Source organism: Plectropomus leopardus, chromosome 16, assembly GCF_008729295.1.
Source record: "Plectropomus leopardus isolate mb chromosome 16, YSFRI_Pleo_2.0, whole genome shotgun sequence".
Classification (NCBI taxonomy): domain Eukaryota; kingdom Metazoa; phylum Chordata; class Actinopteri; order Perciformes; family Serranidae; genus Plectropomus; species Plectropomus leopardus.
In genome coordinates this window covers 26,997,426-27,019,773 of record NC_056478.1, presented here as the reverse complement: position 1 = coordinate 27,019,773, position 22,348 = coordinate 26,997,426, and the positions used below count along the sequence as shown (strand labels likewise).

Here is a 22,348-nt window from a genome sequence, read left to right as displayed (position 1 = left end):
GAAATAAGTCCTCCTGATAAACAATGATCCTGGTTTCTATGCAGTGTGTTAATGTGGTCTTTTTTTGTCTTGCAGGCCTTTCTATGGCTACCATGCTAAGGAGAAGCACTTTATGAAGATCTATCTGTACAATCCTCAGATGGTCAAAAGGTAAGGTTACTGCGGATCGATGCAGTTTAATGTGAATAGGGATCATCCCGAGCCTGTTTGATGTTACTGAAGGCCAGACTGTGTGCGCACGACTCCGCCAGCTCACTAAACTGAAATCGATTGCCGAGTATTCATTTGTACAAATTGATTGGCTGAGTGTGTGTGTGTGTGTGTGTGTGTGTGTGGCTGTGTTTGTGTGTGTGTGTGTGTGTGTGTGTGTGTTTATGGAAGCACACAGGAAGACTGTGAATTCTATGCCAGAGCGATCAGCATTAGTGGTGACAAGGTGAGCGGGGCTGTGCAGCTGAATTGGTACTTGGCAGAGAGCGAGTGACTCACACAGAGAGAGAGGAAGAGGCGCGAGGAGAGGACGATATGTAACAATGAGATTGGAGAGACGAGAGAGGCGGACTACGCAGACTGAGGAACAGGAAAAAACAAGAGACCAGGGTAAAGAGGACAGCAAAAGAGGATAAAAAGAGGGTAAAGGAGATGAGAAAAAAAAAGAGGATACTGTGAGTGTCAGGCCCCTCATCATCAGTCAGCACGGAGCTCTGACCTTTAACGGGAAACATGACTCCAGGACAGAGCTTAAACATTCACACAGTGGACGGCTCCACCAAGCAAGTAACTGTTGATGCAAGGCTCTCTGGTTAAAAGACGGTTCTGGATAACAAGTTGTCCTTTTTCTGTGTCTAGATCCAACTTAGATATAAATTAAAAGATAACGTCTATATATCAAAAGAGGCACTTTGCAGATATAAAGAGGATCCTCGCATAAAAGTCAGCTGATTGTGCAGCAGAAAGATGCAAATGTTTGTGAAATTATGGCTTCATGACCAGAGAAGAAACGACTCAGGCATTTGCTTCCGCTCAAAATGTAGAAAACCTACCAACCAGAATGCACTGTGCTGCACCGGACCAATAAACACTCTGCTGGAGGGTGACATAATGTGCCCTCGTCCATGTGACACAATGGCAGCCGGCCTGCAACAAATAATCATGTGTTATAGTTCAACAGTAAGCCGAAACATGTTTCTTAAAACATCTGAAGCGGAAAAAAGGCAACTCTAACGGAATCTAAGTTTATATTTGATTTCACCCCGAGTATAAGAGAGAGGGGAGGAGCGGGTCTGTCTCTTGACCTGCTTGTATACTCTTTCTGCTCGCAGTGGCAGTATGGGTGGTGGGCAATATAACATTGCAGAAGAAGAAGGAGGGATATCTAGGCACTGGTTAGATGGAGGGAAGGTTTCCATAGGTCATCTGTACATACTACCCACATCGTTTTCATGCAAAATGGTTGAAAATTGGCCAAGTATTCCTTTAAAGACCGCTAACAGACTTCACATATTCAGCTAGATTTTGACCCGAATGCGTCGCCACCAACCATCACTCAACGTCGTGCAAGACTATGAACGTTGCGAACGAAGAAAACGATCTTGTAGTGTGACATTATCAACGTTGGGTCTGGGAAGCCCCACGACCCCGATTACACAAGACCAGCATGTCAGAGGTTTTTTGACACCCTGACCAAAGTCAACGACGCATATCCTAATGCTGACCAATACGATAACAGAATGCTCCTGAGGGAGGAGGACGAGGAGTGCAGCTGTTGCTTCGAGCCGTGAGTTGGAGCAGTGAAACTGAGCAAATGTTCGTTGAGCTGTGGAGAGAGCACCCCTGTTTACGTTCAGTGGAGCTAGCGAAGCTAACATACATAACGGCTAATTGGGCTATATTTCTGACATGTTATCACATTCTCACTTCAAGTTGTATTTGAAGGATAGACAGCCCATACTGTCCTCTTTGTGACAGATGGAAGCATCGTGAAAGACGAAAAAAATGTCAGCAGCCACCTTAATTAAGGAAAACTCTGTATTAGTGGTGGCATGTTGTTAGGAGATATGACCCAAAAAGTTGAGTTAGAGTAACAGATGAATGTGTTTAAAGGCTCATCAGATGCCAAAACAGACTGAATTTTACATCTCAAGAAAGCTACCATGGTGGCCAGGAACTATTTGATCTTTTATAACGTCAATGGCAAAGCAAACAATAGAAAAACAGTGTTCGCATTACGAAGTTGTCTACCAGGAATGTGTGTTCACAAAGCTTATGGGCATGTATGCACAGGGCACCTAATTTTATACTCAGCCATTATGTCAGAGCATAACAAAGCCCTTTACCTGCAGAGTGATGTCTCCATGTATAATTTTCTCATTCAACTTGTTAAAATTACATCCCAGAAACTTGGAAAGCTGTTGAGTGCAACAATCAAACTGAGTGAGACTGCTTGTTTCCAGGCTGTCGTCAGATATGCAGCATTAGCCCCAGACAGGCAGCCCAACTCAGAGCAATCTAAACTCTTTGATTTCATCAAAACTACGCCAAAAGCAGCCTGTCACTGTGTAGCTAAGGAAAAAATGACTTTGTGTAATTGTCTCTAATAAGTAAGTGTGTCTGTCTCATGGACTAACCTGTGTTTGGTGTAGGGTGTGTGAGCTGTTACAAAGCGGAGCAGTGATGAACAAGAGCTACCAGCCCCACGAGGGCCACATCCCCTACCTGCTGCAGCTCTTCATAGACTACAATCTGTACGGCATGAACATGGTGAACTTGGCGGCCGTCAAGTTCCGCAGGGGCCCGAATAAAGGTAAGGGACAAGCGTGTGTTTTCCTTTGTATTTTCTTTTATTCTAATCTATGGCCCTTTTCTTTAACCCTTCGAAATCCTGAGCAAATTGCCTTGATTTCTTTCAAAAACATAGGAAGAAGGCAATAATAAACTTAAGAATAAATTACCCCAAAAATAGCAATAAATTAGTAAAAGGTACAAGAAAATTACCTGAAAATTAGCACAAAAAAAGAAAAGACAAGAAATGTAAAATTAAAAAAATAAATGAACAAACAAGGAAGTTACTTAAAAAGTGCTTAAGAAATGATTGTTCTGTGACATAATTTTTAATATATAATAATGTTAATTATCAAGTTTTTGAGACATATTTCCATATCTTATTTTGAATAATTTTCTAAATCTACTAAATCTGTTAATATAATATGCAGGGCATGTGTCTCTAGGATGATTTTGATTTTTTTCCCATGTTTTAAAAAATAAAATCAAACAAATTTGCTCAGGGTTCACAGTTTTAAATACCTGTGAAAGGCATCTGACCAAGCACAAGAGAAGAGCTATCGATCCAGGTTTCAAAGGGTTAACTCTTTAAAACCTGAACATACTGGCTTGATTTCACACTAAAAGCATGGAAAAAGGCAGTGAGAAAATCTACAAGGAAATAACCTGAAATTAGCACAAAAAAGAAAAGTAAAAAAACATGAACAGGAGAAATAAGCTGAGAAAAGTGATATAATAACAACAAACATTTTGAAGTTTTTCCCTTGTTATTTGATAATTATTTGATGATTCCCTCTCTCTCTCCTTTTTTAAAGCTAATTTTCAGGTCATTTATTCGTCACCTTAACCATTTTTTAGCGCTTTGTGGGACATTTCATGCCAAATTGTTTTTAAAATAAATACTCAGGGTTCAAAGGTATAAATACTTAAAACTGATGTTGATCCAGGTTTCAAAGGGTTAAATGTGGCTTGTCCAATAGGACCGATGAATAAACAAAACCATAAGCTGATAAATATTAATTAAGTAGACATATACCCAACCCTCTACCTCCTCTGTCTTTGGGGCAGTTCTCAGGTTACGCGTGTCCGCAGGAATGTCCCCTGTGTTGTTGAGCAGATGGCTTCTGCTGTCTCTTAGGACACGCTGCGGTTCTCCGTCTCTGCTGGACAGTGTGGGCAGAGTTGGGTATCTTCCCGCTCGCTGCATTGTTCCCTCTGGCTCAGCAGGGACTGAGAGCAGACACAGGGGACGGCTGCCATGCCTCGTGTCATATCGAATTATCCCTGAGCTCACGTCAGCCTCAGGATGCCTCTGTCTTTGGAGAACTCTCTCCATTTTTGCCCTCTTGCTTCTTTCAGCAGGTTTTGTTGTGTTGTTTTTTTCCTCTCTCTTGCTTTACTCACACTGTCTTTTCCCTCTTTGGTCACCCCGTCTCTCGCGGGTTCATTTTAGCCATTTTTGCTGTTTTCATTGCTGCTCACCAAGGAGGCAAAAGTGAAGTACAGTCCATGCAGACTGCCTCCTGACAACCATTCAAGGAGCTTCTTCCGTACATGAGATCGTTTAAACAAACTGAATCAAAAGGTGTGAGAACGGTAAAGAACAAACAAGCAGATGTTGTGTGTCTGTAGTAGGCACTTAGCAGTTTCAAGGCGCGCTCAATTTTGTGTGTCCTGTGGAGCTCTTTCAGGCCTGCAGAATGACGACACAGACACACAGATGAACTGCATGTTCTCCAGTTATGACTAAGAACGTTCTTTTTTTAAATTTATTTATTTTTTATTGCATGACAAAAGACAGACCACTGAAAAAAACACCAACATGACAACAACAACAGGAAGTAAAAACAGTGAAAACAGGTCAGTTATAATTTACATAAGGGTCGAGAAAGTTGATTTGATGGAGGGTCAGTCCAGCAGAGTCACTCAGCTTTGTGTTTAATTTTGCAGTTATTGAAATTAAGTTTAAATTACTTTGTAAAATTATTATTATTATTCCTTTCCTTTGGATTAATACTCTGATTCATAAGACAAATACTAGGCAAAAATTGCATGCAGCACTTTGTGAAATGTTAACAAAATATTGTGTATATTTGCCAGGCTGATGCTGTTTTTGTCTAATTTTGGCTCTGACTCTGTACACAGCTGTATAAAAATCCATTTTCATCTCCCCTGTAGCATCAAAACAAACTGATGGTTAGTGTCTGTCTGCTACTGGAGACCAAACAGTTTTTACATCTAACAGAGAACATTAGTATTTATTTGGGGTTGTGTTTTTGGCAACCTGACAAATGTAAGACCAATATTTATTCTCATTTAACTCAGATTTGGTCTCTACCATCTCCCCTACTGCAAAGATGTGACTCTCTGCTAAAAGGTCAGCCTTTAGATGCTGGGCATGTAGTGCGAAATTGGTTCATCAGAGTTTTTTCACTAAAAAAGCTGCTTGTTGTGGCTGGAAACTATTTTACTGAGAGCCGTGAGAGTTAACTTACATTTGTGTCAAAGTTGCATATTAAAACCTTAACATTGAGCTGAAAGCTAAAGCACTTTGTAGAGTTGAGGGGAAATGCACAGTTGGGTGATAATTATCTGTGGGTTTATCGCTATGTGCGGCCTCCTTTTGCATTACTATAAAAGCCCATTCCCACCACAGTGACAACAAAATCCTGTTAGTCATTAAAATAGGACATTTTCTCAAAATAACATCTTCCTTTTCTTTTTTTTCTGTCTTTTTTCTTTCCTTCCTTCCCTCCCTCCCCCCAGCACAGGTATTGGGTATTCTTCCTCCACAAACACAAACATTCATACACACTAACAACAATACTACAGATAAACACAACAAACAAAACAGCTCATCTTATCAGTTAGCACAGTACAGAGTACAGAAAAACACAATTTTCAACCTTTTAACAAAAATTAGGCCAAGCACAGAATTATAATTCAATCACAAATCCTAACAATTCATAGCAGACTACGATCTTCATACCAATAAATAGCCATTCTTAATAAGCGTCAATCTGAGTCTGACTGACTATGAATTGTACATTATCCAGCCTGTGCTTTCACACATTAAATTCCAGGAAAATGGGGTGATAAAAAAACTTAACTCATTATCTTCCAAGAGGGCTTTCTTCTTTCACCCAGATATATATATTTAATTTGTCAGCATCTCAAAATAATGAGAAACTCTCAAGATAAGGACCAGGTGTTGTTTCTCTCCTTATTTTAAAACAAGTCATTACTTTGAGATACTAACTCAGAATTTTGAGATACTCAGTCATTTTAAGATACTTGTACTTAAGAAGATTTTTTAAGAAGAAATTTGATAAACAAAGTTGAGGACGTTTCTCAATATAAAGACTTACCAGATCTTTTTTTTTTAACCATTACATTGTTGAAAATGGGCTTTCATACATTACACATAGTCATTAGATCCATTAATCATGTAAATATATTGAATATTGTTGCTTTAAATCAAGACTGTGGAACTTCTTTCTTCCTCCTACAAATGAAAAATTTAATTCCCAAAAAAGTAAAACACACCATGTCTCAGTTTAATATACACTCAGAGGGTTTGCCACCACAGCTTAACCTGGTCTGGTATGACCCGTATCTTATAGTGACTATTGTTAGCTTCGGTAAGCAAACTGTAAATAGATCGCAGAGCACCTAACATAGTCCAAGTCATGACAAAGGCCAGATCACTACATGATAAATTATATACAATATCTGGAAGATGTGTATTTCTATAAAAACCACCACATAAAACAAGATTGTAAGTGTAAACAACAAAAAATGGGTTTGTTACCTAGAAGCGACATGGTATCATAGAGGGGTAATAATATGTTTCAAACATGTTCTCACTCTTTAAAAGTCGGGACAGTCAGTCACTGGGCCTCCCAGTGGGAGTGGCAGACTTAGGGTTTCCTCCTCAGATTTTGGGTTGAACCTGACTCTCACAGGCCCAACTCCACTTCCTCCTGATGGAGGCTAAACCCCTGATTGCCAGCTCTGTTTGATCACAGCTTAGTCCTAATCTCAGACCCCCGCTCATCATCGCTGATCAGCCCTCTTCCCCTCCTGACACACACTCCCAGCCTTCACATGTGAGCACCTTAATGATTCAGGACAGGAAATTCCACTCTTGACTTTAATAAACTTCCTTTTTTTTTTTTTTAAGTCCTCACGCTTGACTCCCCTCCGACTAAAGCAGGGTTCCCATGTTTGATCCACCTTTACACTGATGCAATCAATGGAAAGACGGCTCCAATGCCCTGAACAACAAAGAAAACTAAAACACCCCAATAATAAGTACACCTGTTTACATTTTCTTCTCCCCTCAAGCTCACACTTGAAAGCAAGTTCTTAATCTGGGATAAAGAGAAGAACGATAAAAGGGAGTGGACTGGTAAAATAGGCTACTTTCAGATGAATAGAAGACTTAATGTGTTTTGAAGTCCACCGCACAGCTGGATCACCCAAAACCACAAGGAGTGTGTCCTTGAAATGACTAAACAACAGTGTGTGTGTACCTATGCCCATCTGGTTAACAGCATTGTTTCAAGGACTATTGTCTTACTTCATGTACTTCTGTCCAACAGCAGAAGAAGTCCAACCGGGCGGGAAACATGAGCATTCAGACCACGAGACAGAAAAAAATAGTTCCTAACTGAAACTGCTCACAACAACATCTGACAACTCGCAACAAAACGATCTAGACTGATAAATAGCGCTACAGGAAAAAGGAGAAATATGTGTTTTTGATTTTGGTCTTAACCCTTTTAAATCTGGAGCAACATTGCTTTTCTTGTGCTGCTTTCTGATGCCCTTCACAAGTATTTAAACCTTATAATCCTGAGCTAAATTAGTGCAATTTTCTTTCCTTTTAAAAAAAAAACATGGTGGAAAAGGCAAGAAGCAACGTGGTAAGAAATGTTTCACAAATTGCAAGAAATAAATAGATTAAAAGAAATATTTTGTAACAGCTAGGGATAAATGTCTTAGGAAAAAATAAAAAAGTTAGGGAAAAACTAAATGTACAGCTAACTATCAAAATTACATAATCAAAATTGTTTGTGGACTTTTCTAAGTCCTGGTAAATGGACAGCTTGGTAAGAAATGTTCCACAAACTGCAAGAAAGATTTAGAAAATTATAAGCTAGGGAAAACTACATAATAATAATAATGACATATTGAACGTTATGTCACGGAATAGTTTTTGGTTCTTGTTTGTCTTGTTGGATTTCTTTTCTTTTCTTACTCATTTTCAGGTAATTTTCTTGTACTTTTTCCTCATGAAATCAATCAAGCACCACATTGACTCAGGTTTCAAATTGTTATCTGTCCCTTTGACACTTTTTTTTACACTTTGACCCATAGTTTTGAGATGACATTCATCTCATTCATATATGCAAATGGTGAACTAATCAGACTTATATTTACACTCATATTTGCCACAAAAACATACTGTTCATGTTAGATATTTCCCATTTGAAAACAAGTGATGATTATGCTTTTTTTGTCGTACTTCCCTCTTGATACCAGACATCTTTTTACTGTGTGTCTGTGTGTGTTTTCTAGAAGACGCACCAGCGGCCCCAGACAGGGAAAGTCCCAGCAGTCGGCCCAGCATCAGCCCCTGGAAGAGCCCCATCACCTCCAAACTCAACGACAGCACCCTGGGGGGCACATTTGTCCGCTGGGAGGAGAACGCCATACCCTGGTGAGTCCCATTTGCACAGCCTCTGCTGCATCAGCTTTTAAATATCAGACATCTTTTTTTAATACTATGGGCAGCTGTAGCAGTCAGTTCAGGTCAAGCTGATGTGCACCTGGTTCCATTCATTCTACAGCTGAGGGTTTGCGTCATTCTGGTCTTCTGGTCACACTCGTGCATTTACCATCCACTCTCCATTTTAGTTGGTAGCAATAATGCACCGTAACGGTTGTTTGCCAACAGCCATAAAAAGAAGCAGAAGAAACATGCACAACAATGGCAGTCTCTGGACAGAAAGACAAGCTCCACTGTTTGTTGTTTTTGGCTGAATAACAAGAAAATCGCAAAAAGAGAAAATATAAAGTGCGACCGCTTACCAAGAACAAGATTAGGGACGGGGAGTACATTTCATTGATGCCAGAGATGAGAGATTTGTAACCAGAGCATGTACAGCTGGTGCACTTGCAAATAATGCAGTCTACATGGTCAAAAATTTTGGACTGAACTCAGATGTCCATGTAGCGGTGGAAATTATGAACTGGTCTTCACTGTGAGTTAATGTCCCCACAGTGAAAACTGAAAACAGGCCATAACACCCCATAATTTACTTGAAATTTGCTGATGTAAGGTTTTTTCTTGTTCTTACCAGTCCTCCTGTCTCATTATTGTATGTAATAAAAAGGTAACATAACAATAATCAAAACTGAAAATGATAAACAAAGAATAATCTTAATTATCCCATTTAAATGCCTCGGCGCTGGCGCTGGCATTATGTTTTCTGATTGGCCATGCGGTCCATTTTTGTGAACATATCTCAAGAACACCTTGAGAGAATTTCTTCAAATTTTGCACAAACGTTCAAGTAGACTCAAGGATGAGCTTATTAGACTTTAGTGATCAAAAGTCACAGTGACCTTGCAATCGTCTCATTCTTGTGAATGCAATATCTGAAGAAGATTTCCTGAAATTTGGTACAAACGTCCACAAGGACTCAAGAATAAGCCGATTAGAATCTGGTGGTCAAAGGTCAAGGTCACAGTGTCCTCATAAAACGTGTTTTTAGCCATAACTCAAGAACCTTGGGTATCCACTTTGAAACTGTGTTGATTGTTAAGATCTTCTGTGCTGCTGGGGGTGAAGATGTGTGCGAAGCATCCATGTTTTCACAGTCATGGATGTAAACTGTAACTGCAACTTAACTGGTGTGCAGAGCCGTGCAACCTCATGGTGGTATGTCTAGTATCATAATCATTTAGCTTTCCGTGCCTCTTTTGGCTTATGCACCATAAAATAAAATGTTGCCTTACATAAAACAAAAAGGTTCAAAAGTCAAACTTTCTTTTATCGTACGAAAAAAAACAAAAACATTTTTAACTGGTTGTGCAGCAGAATTTCCCGTAGGACCTCTTGAATCATTTTAGTAGAACTTTTCTTTACGAATGTCCTGTTGTATGTGTTTGCCTGCAGCTCTTTGGTCCTGGATGAGGTGCAGAAGCAGAGCACCTGTGAGCTGGAGGTTGATGCTGTGGCTGTGGATGTTCTCAACCGCATGGAGATTGAAAGTAAGATCACTCACCCCACCTGCTGCCCCCCCCTCCACCTGTCAGTACTTCAGGTCACTCTGACACAGTTGTGGGCTTAAGACAGCAGAGAAAGGTTAAAGATCATCTGCTGAATCATCAGTGTTTAAGGTTCAGCACGTTTGGCTGAGACGACTGATAGAACGCAGCTGCTCGGAGCGCCTCCCTCCGATCATCTCCACGCGTCAAATCCATTTGCAGCCCCAAACACAAACACTGTGGAGCTGACCTGACACCTCCCATCACAGGGGAGCGGTGAGGAAGAGATTAACTGAGATGAGGGAATCCGAGATGGGAGGGATATTCCACTGAAGTGAACAAAACCCGTAAAGCAGACGGCATTATCTGACAAAGCCATGCACACCCACAACAGATGCAGCTATCGCTTCTGTTTGGTTTTGCATCTTTGTGCAGAATGTGCAGAAATCTCAGGATTTAGTGACTTTGTTTTTGGCCTCTTTGTTGCAGTTTTCAGTATTTAAAGGGTTTGTACATCTGGATGTGTTTTATTTTAGTCTGTGAGTGAAAGAGAAAGCCTGTCCTTGTATTTGCCATGGTGGAAAAAAAACACGTGGATCAGAAAAAGGAAGAGGAGTCACCACATAATGACAACAAAGCTAAAAGCTTGGCATCGTTTTAAATAAAAGAGCACATGGTTTCTGGGTATTAAAGTCAAACTTTTCTCCAGCGGGTAAATGCTCGCTGGTATTTGAAGCCACAGGAGTGCAGATGTTTTTTTTTTTTTTTTTTTTTTTGGTGCAGCTTTACAAGAGCAGGATGAGGCCCTCAGGTCAACCCGAGAGAGCCAGTTCTGCTGAATGTTTTGTTTGTGTTTTAACTCGCACGGAGGCTGTAAGAATGCAGCGAGTCCCTCTGATTTACATCAGGCTGAATGCAGAATCATAAACCACAACAAGCATCTGCCTTAAAGAGTGGAGAAAGGAAAGGAGAGGCCACTCCAGGGCAGGCAAAGCTCGTGTTGTGACTCATACTTTTCCATCTGCTGTGTAACAGTGTATTAAAACTGCACTGATGAAAGTGTAACTACAGTATTGATGGGGTGACCTTTATGGTTAAATCTGGCGTCGCTTTTTAATCGTCAGTTCTGCACGACATAAAAGCCCGTCTTAGGTTAAAAACTCTTTGTATAGACAGCAATAAAGTATGATGAGCTGACACACTGTGCTGTGACTCTCCTCTGTGTCCAGATCAGATCGGCAGGAACCCCGGCCTGCAGGCCATCTGGGAGGACGAGAAGCAGAGGAGGAGAGAGAAGAACCAGGCCTCCCAGATAGAAACACCTGAGTCACAAGGTGAGCACAGCCACAGCGGAAACTCTCTGATCATTTGGTACTCGAATTCTTTCAAAGGAAGCTGACAGAAATTATGTCATCTGATTGTAAAGGTGCCAGAAATCCTTACAGTTGCTTTAGGTTTTGATGAGAATTTTAGTTATTGTCAACAAATCTCATGTAAAGACCAAGATGTTCCAAATTATTACACAAAACAGCAGGTTACTGTCGTTTTTAGGTACATTTTCTGAAATAAGAGTAAATAGTGCATTTGTTGGGGACTATTTTTAGCAGCGGATTAATCCACACTGGGCTCTAGTCACACAGTGTAATGCTGTGACTCACTGATGTCTTTTTAATAGTTTTTGGACAACAGTGGAGCTCTGTGGCACAGAAGAAGGAAATATATCAGGCTTTGATAAAAACACAGTACTTCTTAGCAGAAACAGTAACTGTTAGTTTGGCTCTTTTCAAAATATTGATTGACAATGACAGAAGTAGTTTCACAAAACCTATCCTCTGAGGCATCATTTTAGTCTTTTTGAATAGTAACATTGTTCTCACTGGGTTAATTGCTAAATTCTGATATTGTGGCAACAATTCTTGAAAGAAGTCCAATGGGGGTAAGAAACAAGAGGAATCAGATGGGTTTTAAATAAACTTATTTGTAAGAGTGTTGTGGAATTAGCTGAAATTTCAATGACTCAATGAGGATTTATTGTCACATGCAGCAGACACAACAGTGAAATTGAGTTGCCCCGGCCCGACAACCGCGCTGATAAAAACAGTTTAAATTTTAATAAAAGAACAATTAAAAAAATAGTAAGGCTGGCAAACAATTACATTTTTTTAACTGTGATTAGTCATATTTTTTCAATCAAAAGTTTTCAGTTCCATTATTTTTCATTAAAAAACAGTTTTGAAGTCCATATTGACAAGGTAAAGCGATTCTCACCAGATTATCTGACCTTAATTGCATTTTGATTAACAAGTTAATGCTAACAGTGCCAAAAAAAACAAAAAAAAAAATTGTTAAGGAGCCAGGCTGATGGCAAGCACCAGCGGCCGTGCCGTTTTACATGAGAAAAGTACTGACTCTTTGAAATGGGACTGGGCTATATACCTATTGTGATTTAGATATCACCTCAGATTTTGGATATTGTCTTATTGTTAGTGTCTTAAAGGCTGCAGTACAGTAAAGTGATATGATTTGCCATTATCCACTAAGCCAGTATATACACATTACTTATTATTTGACAAAGCACCCTACACGAATGCCACTATATTGACATCAGGGCAATTGGTCAAAAATATAGTGAAATTTGATTTTCTCCGTATCGCAGAGCCTGACTCTGAAATGTCTTAGTGGAAAACGCTGCACAAGACTGGTTCTGGAGATGTAAAGATTATTTCCAGGCATCAGTACTCGCCCTAAAGGGGCGCTCCGTTCGAGTGTAGCCGACTACAGCACAAACACAGTAGTAGATACATTCGTACCAGACGGTGGAGACTGACCTCCACAAGTTTTCCTCATCAAAGAGAAGATTACACATACTATCCATTATAAACATCCATCACGGTTAATCTGCCAATGTTGTGGATGAACTTTGGCCGCCTGTACTTCCCTTAGTTTTGCCCACGTAGCTCTCTTGTGCAAAATGGCACCGACATTCTGGATGCATTTACTTTCAGCTAAAACCTTCTGTTTCTTGACCTATTGGACTTATATGGACAATAAAACAAAGTCTTTATGTTCCCAGATCTCAGCAGTTTCTTTGGTTAGTACAATGTCATCATGACTGTCAGTAATGATGGTCAAAATGATGAAAATAAAGTTGAAAGAAATTATTATTTTATTGGTCAGAAAACCAAAAGAGAGTGGATATTTTAAACACATTTATTGTAATTGAAAACAACTTCAAAATTAAAATGTTCAAAGCTAACGTGAGCTGTTTTCATTTCAGTGGTGCCAGCCATTCTGCTTTTTTTATGAGTTTTGACTGTTTCAATGAAATACAAATTCTTCTGTGGCTAACTGTATTATTTCATCATGTTTAGCTCATTGTTACCGAATTATGTCTGTCCTTGTTTTGTTGCTTCCAGTAAATGACGGCATTAGAGTTTTCCATTACCTCCTCACCTCAGAGATCATTAGAACTGTGCGTGTGATCGGTGACACAACTCTGTCCTCTGACCGCAAACAGGAACTGTAGTCTGCCAGACTTTGAGCTGTACACCCCCACCCCCACACACACACACACACCCCCACCCCCACACAAAGATATTTCATGGAAACATAAATAATCTCACGGCAGTCAGCTGTGATGGGATGAAACATGTGAGCGTAGACATATATCAGGTACGCAAGGTCTCCAGGTCTGAAAAGTGTCAGGAGAGGAAATGTAAATGTCCACGTCACAAAGAAAGATTGAAAAGATTAGAATTGCACCAAGTCTCCTTTAATTGTCGTGATTAAGTGAAATAACTCCCCTGACAGCAACCACTACTGGCATACTTCACCACAATTACCACAGTGTTTTAGCGCAGAATTTGAGCACTGGAAAATCTCAAAGTCAGTTTCCAGGAAGGATGAACTCATTATTAAAACAATCTCTCTGATGTTTTCCAGATCGCGGGTTTGTCACTTCGACAGAGAGCGAGAAAATCTTCATGAGGAGATTTAAGGAGATCCTGAAGGAGAACGAGTTTGACGTGTAAGTTCCTCTTCTCTCCTCCTGTCCTGTTGTCACGGTGGCTGACAGTTGGGGTGGGACCGATGTGGCTCACCAGATGTTTTAGGACTAATTCTGTATCTGTAAGTCATTGTTAGACATTTGTCTCATTTCCCACGAGGAACGCCAGAGCCGCTCTCATCTCTGATTCTTTGTGCGAAACTGTAAAGACGCCGCTGCATGTCCTCAGTTTCCCCGTGCCTCTCGGTCTACGCCTTCCGGGCAGAGAGGGAGGGAGTGACGGCAGGGATGGAGAAAGTAAAGTCAGAACAGATGTAAGCGAGGGGGTGGAGACAGAGCGGGTGTAACACGGAGGAAGCGGGAAGGAGAGAAAGAAGTGATGTCGATGAGGTTACACACACTCCTCCCTCCCGCTCCCACGATGTACAGGCACAAAGTATTTCCTGTTATAAATAAAAGTACAGTTGGCTCTGCAGCCGTGCGTGCCTCTGCATCAGATCCAGATGGCTTCTATTCACTAACCTCTGATATCAGACAGGAACAGAGGAGAAAGGGGGGGGTCAGTGTGGGATTTCGGTGTCGAGCGGTGCTTGAGTGATCGGAACACACACACACACGCACACACACACACACACACACACACACACACACACGAAGAGCTGGTTGGCAGCTCTCAACTCTCCCACTGCCTGACTGTCTCAGTCCCTCTCTGTTAGTCCTCACACACAGCCTGTCACATCCTCTCTGTTGGCTTTCCCTTACTTACTCTATTATGCATGACTGTTGTTGCTGCTGTATTCTCAAGGTCTCACCTGGCACCGCAGGCAGCGCTGGAAGTTTCTCTTTTCTTTTTGCTTTTTTCAGCTTTTTTTTTTTTCATGTTTTCAGTCCCATCTTCTGTCTCTTGTTCTCTGAACACTCTGCTGCATGTGTGGATGGCATGCTTGTGAGGGGAAAAATATTTTATTTATTTATTTTTATTATTTTTAAGGTGTACTGATAATGTATCAATCAGAAATGGATATATTTAAAAAGATTACCCCAACCCCTACCCCACTCCAGCCTAATATGACAAGTGGTTCTCTACCTTATTGGCTTGCGACTACAGCTAGACCAGTAAATCCACAAGGCTCATATAGCACCAATTTATTGGTAATAAATAACAAGAAATTGCAGTTAAAGCTGAACATTATATTGATATTATATTAATATTGTTAAATATAACTAGAAATGGCCTAGATTGTAGATTTCATAATTCTTTCCCCTAGTTTTAAAGGCCACATTACATTAAAATGATGTAATTTTCTAAACTTACCAGATTCAAGTTGCTCTGTTATTTGTCTTCACCCTCTTAGTAATTATATCCACATTAAGTATGTCATTATGTAAATATTAATATATTAATTGTATACATTGATCTCTTCACAATATTTATATTCATTTCATTTTGGTCAAAAATGTGCGCTATTTGATTTTCTCCACAGTGTCAGTGTTGCAACGAGGCAACAAATGGGGAAATTACATAAAAACAAGTTGTCTTAAGTCAAGTTTTGTAAATAGTAAGATCAAAGTATGCCTCCACCCCAAGATGCAACATTTTACCCCTTACAGCTCACTATTCATTCATCAGAAACATTTCATCAGATATTACTACGTGTTAAAATAAAAATATTTCTAAATGGGGTGTGGGTTCCTCAGTGCAGTCAAATAAAATCTTTCCTTTTTCTTTTCCACCCTTCTTGTTTTTCTCTCTTCTCACATTCATCATTCAAAAAGTCTCCATCAAAGCAGAGGCGGCGATGGGGGGCGTGGCTTTGGTCGTGAAACGTGTTAATCGCTGCGGTAATCTCCTGACGCCTGCCAGGCTCGCTCCCTCGTCGCCTCTAAAGTCGTTAGCTAGCAGACTAATTAAGAGACAGCCAGACAGAGGCACGTGCACGCTGACTCTCTGGAGCCCTTTCCTCACACGGCTCGGCAGAACAAAGTCTCTGAATGACAATGAGACTGCAGTAAAATCTCTCTCGCTGTCATCCTAACTTCAGGATCTGGACTACATGTAGCTGCAAGATGTCAGCTGATAAAAACTCATTGATTTCCAGTAGTGGAAGAAGTATTTAGATCCTGTATTTAAGTAAAAGTATTCTTATCACCCTGTGAAAATATTGCGTAACAAGTAAAAGCCCCACATTGAAAGTGGTACTCAAATAAAAGGAAAGTATAATCAGGAAAAAGTACCTAAAATATGAAAAGTAAAAGCACCCAATGCAGAAAAATCTTTTTTAAAAAAAACACATCCAAAAAATGTGAAAAAGACTTTAAAAAAAAAGAGAAAAACACCCCAAATGTGCAAAACAAAAAATCCAAATTATAAAAAATAAAACACACCCTAAACTTCTAATAAAAGTCTAATAATAGAAGCCTAATAGAAAAAATAACACCCCAAAAAACAAAAAAAAAAGAAGAAAAATATGTAAATATTTAACAGAATAGTTGGCAATTAATTTTCTGTGAATCGACAGAATCAACCAGTTGTTGGCAGCTGTACTTATATAAATTCTTTGGTAACTTAAATCGTAAAAGCATTATATGTTATAAACTCTTCCTATTGTATTTATACAAAAATCTTATTTTGTAAAGTACCTGAAGCTGACAGATAGATGATGTGGAGTAAAAACTACAGTATTTCCCTCTGAAACGTAGTGGGGTGAAAATATGAAGCAGCATGAAAATAAAATATATAAGCACAAGTAACTCATATTCATACTTATTTACAGTACTTGAGAAAATGTACTTATTTACGTTCCACCACTCTTGATTTCATATATTTACAACCATGTTTTCGTCATCCATCACTTCTGAAAGTCATTGATTATTTAACGTGAGTGAAAGGTGGCTGCGTGGCTGTGACTCCTCAGTAAATGCAGTACAGTGTTTATCCTCCACCAGTGCTCTGTTGTTCCTCAGGGCAGCTGCCGGGCTCAGACACTGTACTATGCATCTTCACCTGTCTGTGCACACAGCCGCCCGCAGTCAGAGTTCTCACTGTGTTTCATCAGAAATGTGTTTCAGAGCTTGAATTTCTGCTGTGAAAGTTGACCGTGCGTGTCTGCCGGAGCAACAGGGGGTTGATTCAGTAGCTTGAGGGTATTTGAGAGTATTTCATATTCAGTTTTTCCTGCTCATTGTGGGATTTAAACCTGTAACCTCCTGGGCACTAGGCTTGAATTTTCAAACCTCTGCTGTTTTAATCAGATGTGGAAAACCGCCTTCCACGCAGGGTTTACATCAGTTCAGGAGTTGCATCTAAAATGGAACCCAATTTCTGTCTTTTTTTTTTTTTTTTTGCAACTGTTCCTGTGAAATTTGTTCCACTTGTGAGCAACGGCCGCCTGCCTGGTCTACATTTCAATATTTCAGAGTCACTAAGTGGTGAGTTGCTAGGCGATGCAGTCGGGCAGCATGGGTAAGGGAGCGTGATAGGCAGCTTGTAGCTGAGAGCGATCTGGAGGGATACAGAACCCCCGAGTTGGCTGCCTGCCCGTTTTCCATTCATATTCCCTCTCCAACACACAGACACACACCACTTAGCTGCACGCACTCACACACACTTGCCAGACAAGAGACACTCTGCGCACATTTTCAGCCGCCCACACACACACACACACACACAAACACACACACACAGCAGTCAAACAGCACCTCTGTGTACACATACACACAGAGTAAACAGAGCACTTCCCCTGATTAAGACCCACACTACAGAGATGCTAATAAAACACGACTGCACGGGGGCAGATACCAGAAGGTCCTCGGCTTTGTGATTCAGGTAACAGCCGAGCTGACGCTCATGTGTTGCATGCATTACATCTGTGTGCTTTTTTTTTGAGCATACGCTGAATTTAAAGGAGTATTTCAACGCCAAAGTGATCATTTCAAGTCGAGCAATCGTTTTTGTTTTGTGCAATGTACTTTTGGGGACGTTTTGGCCTCCGGATTTTGCTGCGGAGTGAGTGATCTTGACTTTCACGCTACTCTGTGCAGCTGCAGATGTGCAGGCAGCAGCACAGAGGGAGAGAGAGACCGTATCGTAAGGGGAAGAAGCAGTGAATTTACTGCTTACAGCCAGTTAATACAACAGTCTCTGGCTTTTGTTTGATATCTAGTGCAAAAAATGTGAATGCCACTGTCACACTGAACGTCCCGATGAGTCTGTTCGAACTTAAAAACTTTATAGAAAACAAAACAGCTATTAAAATATTAGTATTGAACTGCCGAATCCAATTCGACTGGCATTGCTCTCAGTAGGTTACAGCTCTAATTTGTATATCAAATACTCATCTGTTTTACATTTAAACTGTGGAAAAAATGTTGTTTTACACACTTGTCTCTATAATGAATGGCGAATCCAAAAAGGCCAGGAATCAACAGGCATGGGTGATCGACAGCAGAGCTCCTGGCCAATAGTTAAGCTTTGAGGCGGGATTTCAGTGGAATGCACAAGTAAAGTTCAGACGCAAGCATGACCAGGCATGCTACTCATCTGTGTGTGAGGCTTTTTATGTGGCAGTGTTTTAAATAGTGTGGTTTAAGCAAAGATGCACACATTTGGGAAGTACTGAGCACGAGACTGGATAAATGAGACCTTGGTTTATACTGCACAAATTGTGTGAGAGTTTGTAAAGGGATGTTTGCTGTTGTTATACATGGCCCCCATTTACCTCGATTCATCAAGAATCTTCTGTCATTTGGGATTCTTCGTACACCAGAAAAGCATGCATTAAAAATAAATCATAAGCGTAATGTGGAGTGAGTAATTGATATACAAGTGGTCTTTTTGGCAATGATGTAAACTTTGAACTAGTTTTCTTAGCTCACAACTGAGGCGCAATCATGTTTTTTAGGCTTTTCTTTTCAACAAATCCAAGTTTGTGTTTGTTTCCAGAATCCCTCAGCCTTAGGACCTCCTCCAAGAACTCAAGAATTCAAAATTATGTGTAATCATAGCTGTTATTATCATCATGTAGAAACGGTCTAAATTTCTGTCTTTCTCAGGACACAAAGTTCGTCTGTTGTTGACGGTGAGGACCAAGAGGATCTCCTGAGTGCATTGACTCTCCATTCTGTCCCCCTGACCGCCGAGGGACTGCCGTGTACCCCCGCTAACGCTGTGGAAGTGCACAGGAACTCCCAGCCAGGTGAGGGAAACCTACTACCGGGGATACATAGTGCTTAAGCTGGTACAATGCTGAAATAATAACAATTTTAGCTGTATGGTGGACAACATGACAGAAATCAAAGTCAAGTTATTTCTCATGGAAAACTCTCTTAGTCAAACTTGAATCTCCTGCAGCTTTTCTCTGTATCAATTAGTATTAACCCCTTGAGACCTGGATTGACATCAGTTTTCTTGTGCTCCGTTGAGTTGCCTCTCGCAAACTAATCGACCCCGTGAAAAAATCATGGAGATAAAACGCAGTGAGTTTCCACAAATTGCAAGACATTTTTACCTTGATTTTTTTTTTTTTTAAAAAGACGCAAGAATAATTATTAAAATGTTACCCAAAAAAAATACCAAAATAGGGAAAATGTCCAGAAAGAATGTATATAAATATATATAGTACAATATTTATGATATATATTATAGTAATTTTATATAAAATATAAAAATACATAGATATAAAATTTATATATTGTTTAATTTTTGGCACTTTTTTCTTGGTCATTGTTCTTATTTGTTTTTACTATTTAATATTTTGTGATGTTTATTTTTAGTTAATTTTCTTGTAATTTTTTAAAATCTTTTTTTTTTTTTTTTTTGGGCTAATTTTTGGGTTTTTTGCTTGTTGTCTTCCCCTTATTTTTTTGAATGAAATCAAACCAATTCTCACTGGTTTCAAAGGGTTAAATTGAACTAGCTTGAGATTAGATTGTTTTGTCAAACACTAAAGTTTGATTTAAACTTGTATTTTTTTAATATCATTTAGTATTTTTTTTATAGTATGCCAAAAACAATAACCCTAGCTAGTTGTGCCAAACATTATTAACCCATGCTTATATATACAGCTTACAAGTGATATACTGGTAATTTTAGTAATTTATTTCCATCACTTAATAATACAGAGAGTTCAGCTGAAGGTTTGCCTTTTCTCACCTCTGAATAGGAGACCATTGCCTTGGCATCATTAATATAATTTGTTCATATACTTGTGTCAGAAAATATTTGTGATGTTTTTGGGGAGAGCCTTCCTTGTACCTACTCATCAGGAATCGCTACGAAAATCAGAAAATTGTTGGATAAAAAAAAACATACAGCCAAATGTGATTAATCACAGTTTCTGTAGCTTATTCAAAGCATCTCTATAGCAGCTATAGTCCACTGTGTGATTAGCATTAGCTTATGCTGCAGGCGCTCTCCACCAAGGCCCCCACAGGCACAGAGTAACAGCTGGACAGCGGTGGCACACACACATTGATTGACCTCATGCGGAACCACAGTGTTGCTGCTGCATTGGTGTGTGTGTGTGTGTGTGTGTGTGTGTGTGTATTAATTGACATCTCTTTTCCTGTAATGTTTCAGTGATGCTAACTGTGCTTTTGTCTCTCTGCTCCCCTGTCCCAGACTCTGTGAGGAGCAGTGGTAAAGTCCCAGAGGAGGCCGTTGTTGACGAGGAGGCCATCTTGAGTCTCCTGGAGAACAGTCAGACCTTCCTCCCGCTCTCCCAGACGTCCAGCCACTCGCCGCTGTTAGGTACGATATCCACAGCCGCTACAGTCACTTTTTTCTTTTTGTTCAAAAATCTTTTTAAATCGTACATTCATTTAAACCCCTTTTTATAACATTAATACTCTAATTTGCTGGCAATAATCCGTGTTTTGTAGTTTTATGAATTGATCTCTTTTTTTCCACGATCCAACTTATTTTTTCCCGTCTCTGTGATGATTGTCCTCATTTTCTTTCTTATTAAACCGTCTCTTATGTCTCATTCTATTGACATAATCAAATCACAGTAGAATCAGTTATTTTTATAACTCTACATTAATAGACAATCAACTGCAAATTAATATCCTCTCTAACTTATTAACTTATCCTGACTGAGATATGATGCTGTAGTGCCTACGCTAAAAGCTTGTAAAAAAAAAAAAAAAATGTCAAGAGTTCTTAAGGTTAAGCCGATTGATTTAAGCGATTTTTTTCAGGGGCCGCTATTAAAGTTGTTGCCTGCAGCTAATTGATGTAATGTCTTTGCTTTTGTTGTCCATGCAGACAGCAGCCAAGACCAAGCCATCATCGATTTGCTGGCAGGGCTGGAGAACGATGGTTTCTGCAGGACCCCCATCAGGCAGAACTCCCAATCCCAGTCCGTCCCTGGTGCCAGTAACTACCATTGCAACAGTGATGAGGAGGAGGAGGGGCCCGAGCTGGACAAGGTGGAGGCAGAGCTCAGCGTGATCATGTCCCAGCGGTGGGACAGCGAGGCTCCTGAGAACTCACCAATGCCAAGGCAAGTTTGTCTCTGCTGTATTTGAGTGAAAAATTGCTGATATTTAGTTCATCAAATAAATATTTTACCCAGTTGTTCTGTCCTTTTGCAGTATTATCTGTATAAGAAGCAACCTGATTTAATAACAAATATAGGTGGATTATGGTAAAACCTGACACCATAATGTGTGCAGATCAGACAAGAGTTGGATATCAACAAGATCGTGGTTTCCTCTATTAGAATCCAAAGGCTAATTTGTTGTTAGACTGGAGATTCAGCCTTCCAAATTCAAGGTAAAATCCATGAGTAGTTATTATGCAAATGTTCATTGTGCAGGTGAGGTTTCCCCCCAAAAAGATGTAAGGTGAAAGGAAGTGTCATTTTCAGTTTTTAACATGTATTGATAATTATCTCGACAGTACCATGAACTGAAATGATCTTGGCCTGGATAATCGTGACATGAAATTTTCATATTATTCCATGCTTTGTGTTTTGTCTGTCAAAAAAATTCCATTATTCAACCCACCAGACTGTGACCCGGCTCTAAATGATCCGTCACCCTCTGGGCTAATACGTGGTATGAGACGGTGTTAAAGGCTGAAGAAAAATCAATAAATATCAATCTGTAATGGATTTTATTCCCCTCGAGGTGAGGGCGATTGTAGCATCCCGTGTGCCCTAAAGGGAAATTGCATAGGGTCAAGTGCAATGCTCTGTTCCCCTTACAAGCTCCGTCTTCACAAGCCTTTCAAAGATTTTCATTTTGAGAGCCTGAAGTCAAAAGCCTTAGGACTGCTGCTTG

General features: G+C 40.0%; 1 protein-coding gene across 1 annotated transcript in view; it reads left to right on the top strand.

Moving 5' to 3' along the window:
- The window catches only part of rev3l (REV3 like, DNA directed polymerase zeta catalytic subunit), a 93,482-nt gene that overhangs the window by 42,937 nt on the left and 28,197 nt on the right, over nucleotides 1-22,348 (top strand). Inside the window, exons 3-11 of the mRNA XM_042503379.1 lie at nucleotides 76-150; nucleotides 2,643-2,803; nucleotides 8,365-8,506; nucleotides 9,968-10,062; nucleotides 11,289-11,393; nucleotides 14,002-14,086; nucleotides 19,118-19,260; nucleotides 20,685-20,813; nucleotides 21,330-21,567. Of these exons, the coding sequence (XP_042359313.1) occupies nucleotides 76-150; nucleotides 2,643-2,803; nucleotides 8,365-8,506; nucleotides 9,968-10,062; nucleotides 11,289-11,393; nucleotides 14,002-14,086; nucleotides 19,118-19,260; nucleotides 20,685-20,813; nucleotides 21,330-21,567 (1,173 nt within the window). The remainder of the gene's footprint in view (nucleotides 1-75; nucleotides 151-2,642; nucleotides 2,804-8,364; nucleotides 8,507-9,967; nucleotides 10,063-11,288; nucleotides 11,394-14,001; nucleotides 14,087-19,117; nucleotides 19,261-20,684; nucleotides 20,814-21,329; nucleotides 21,568-22,348) is intronic.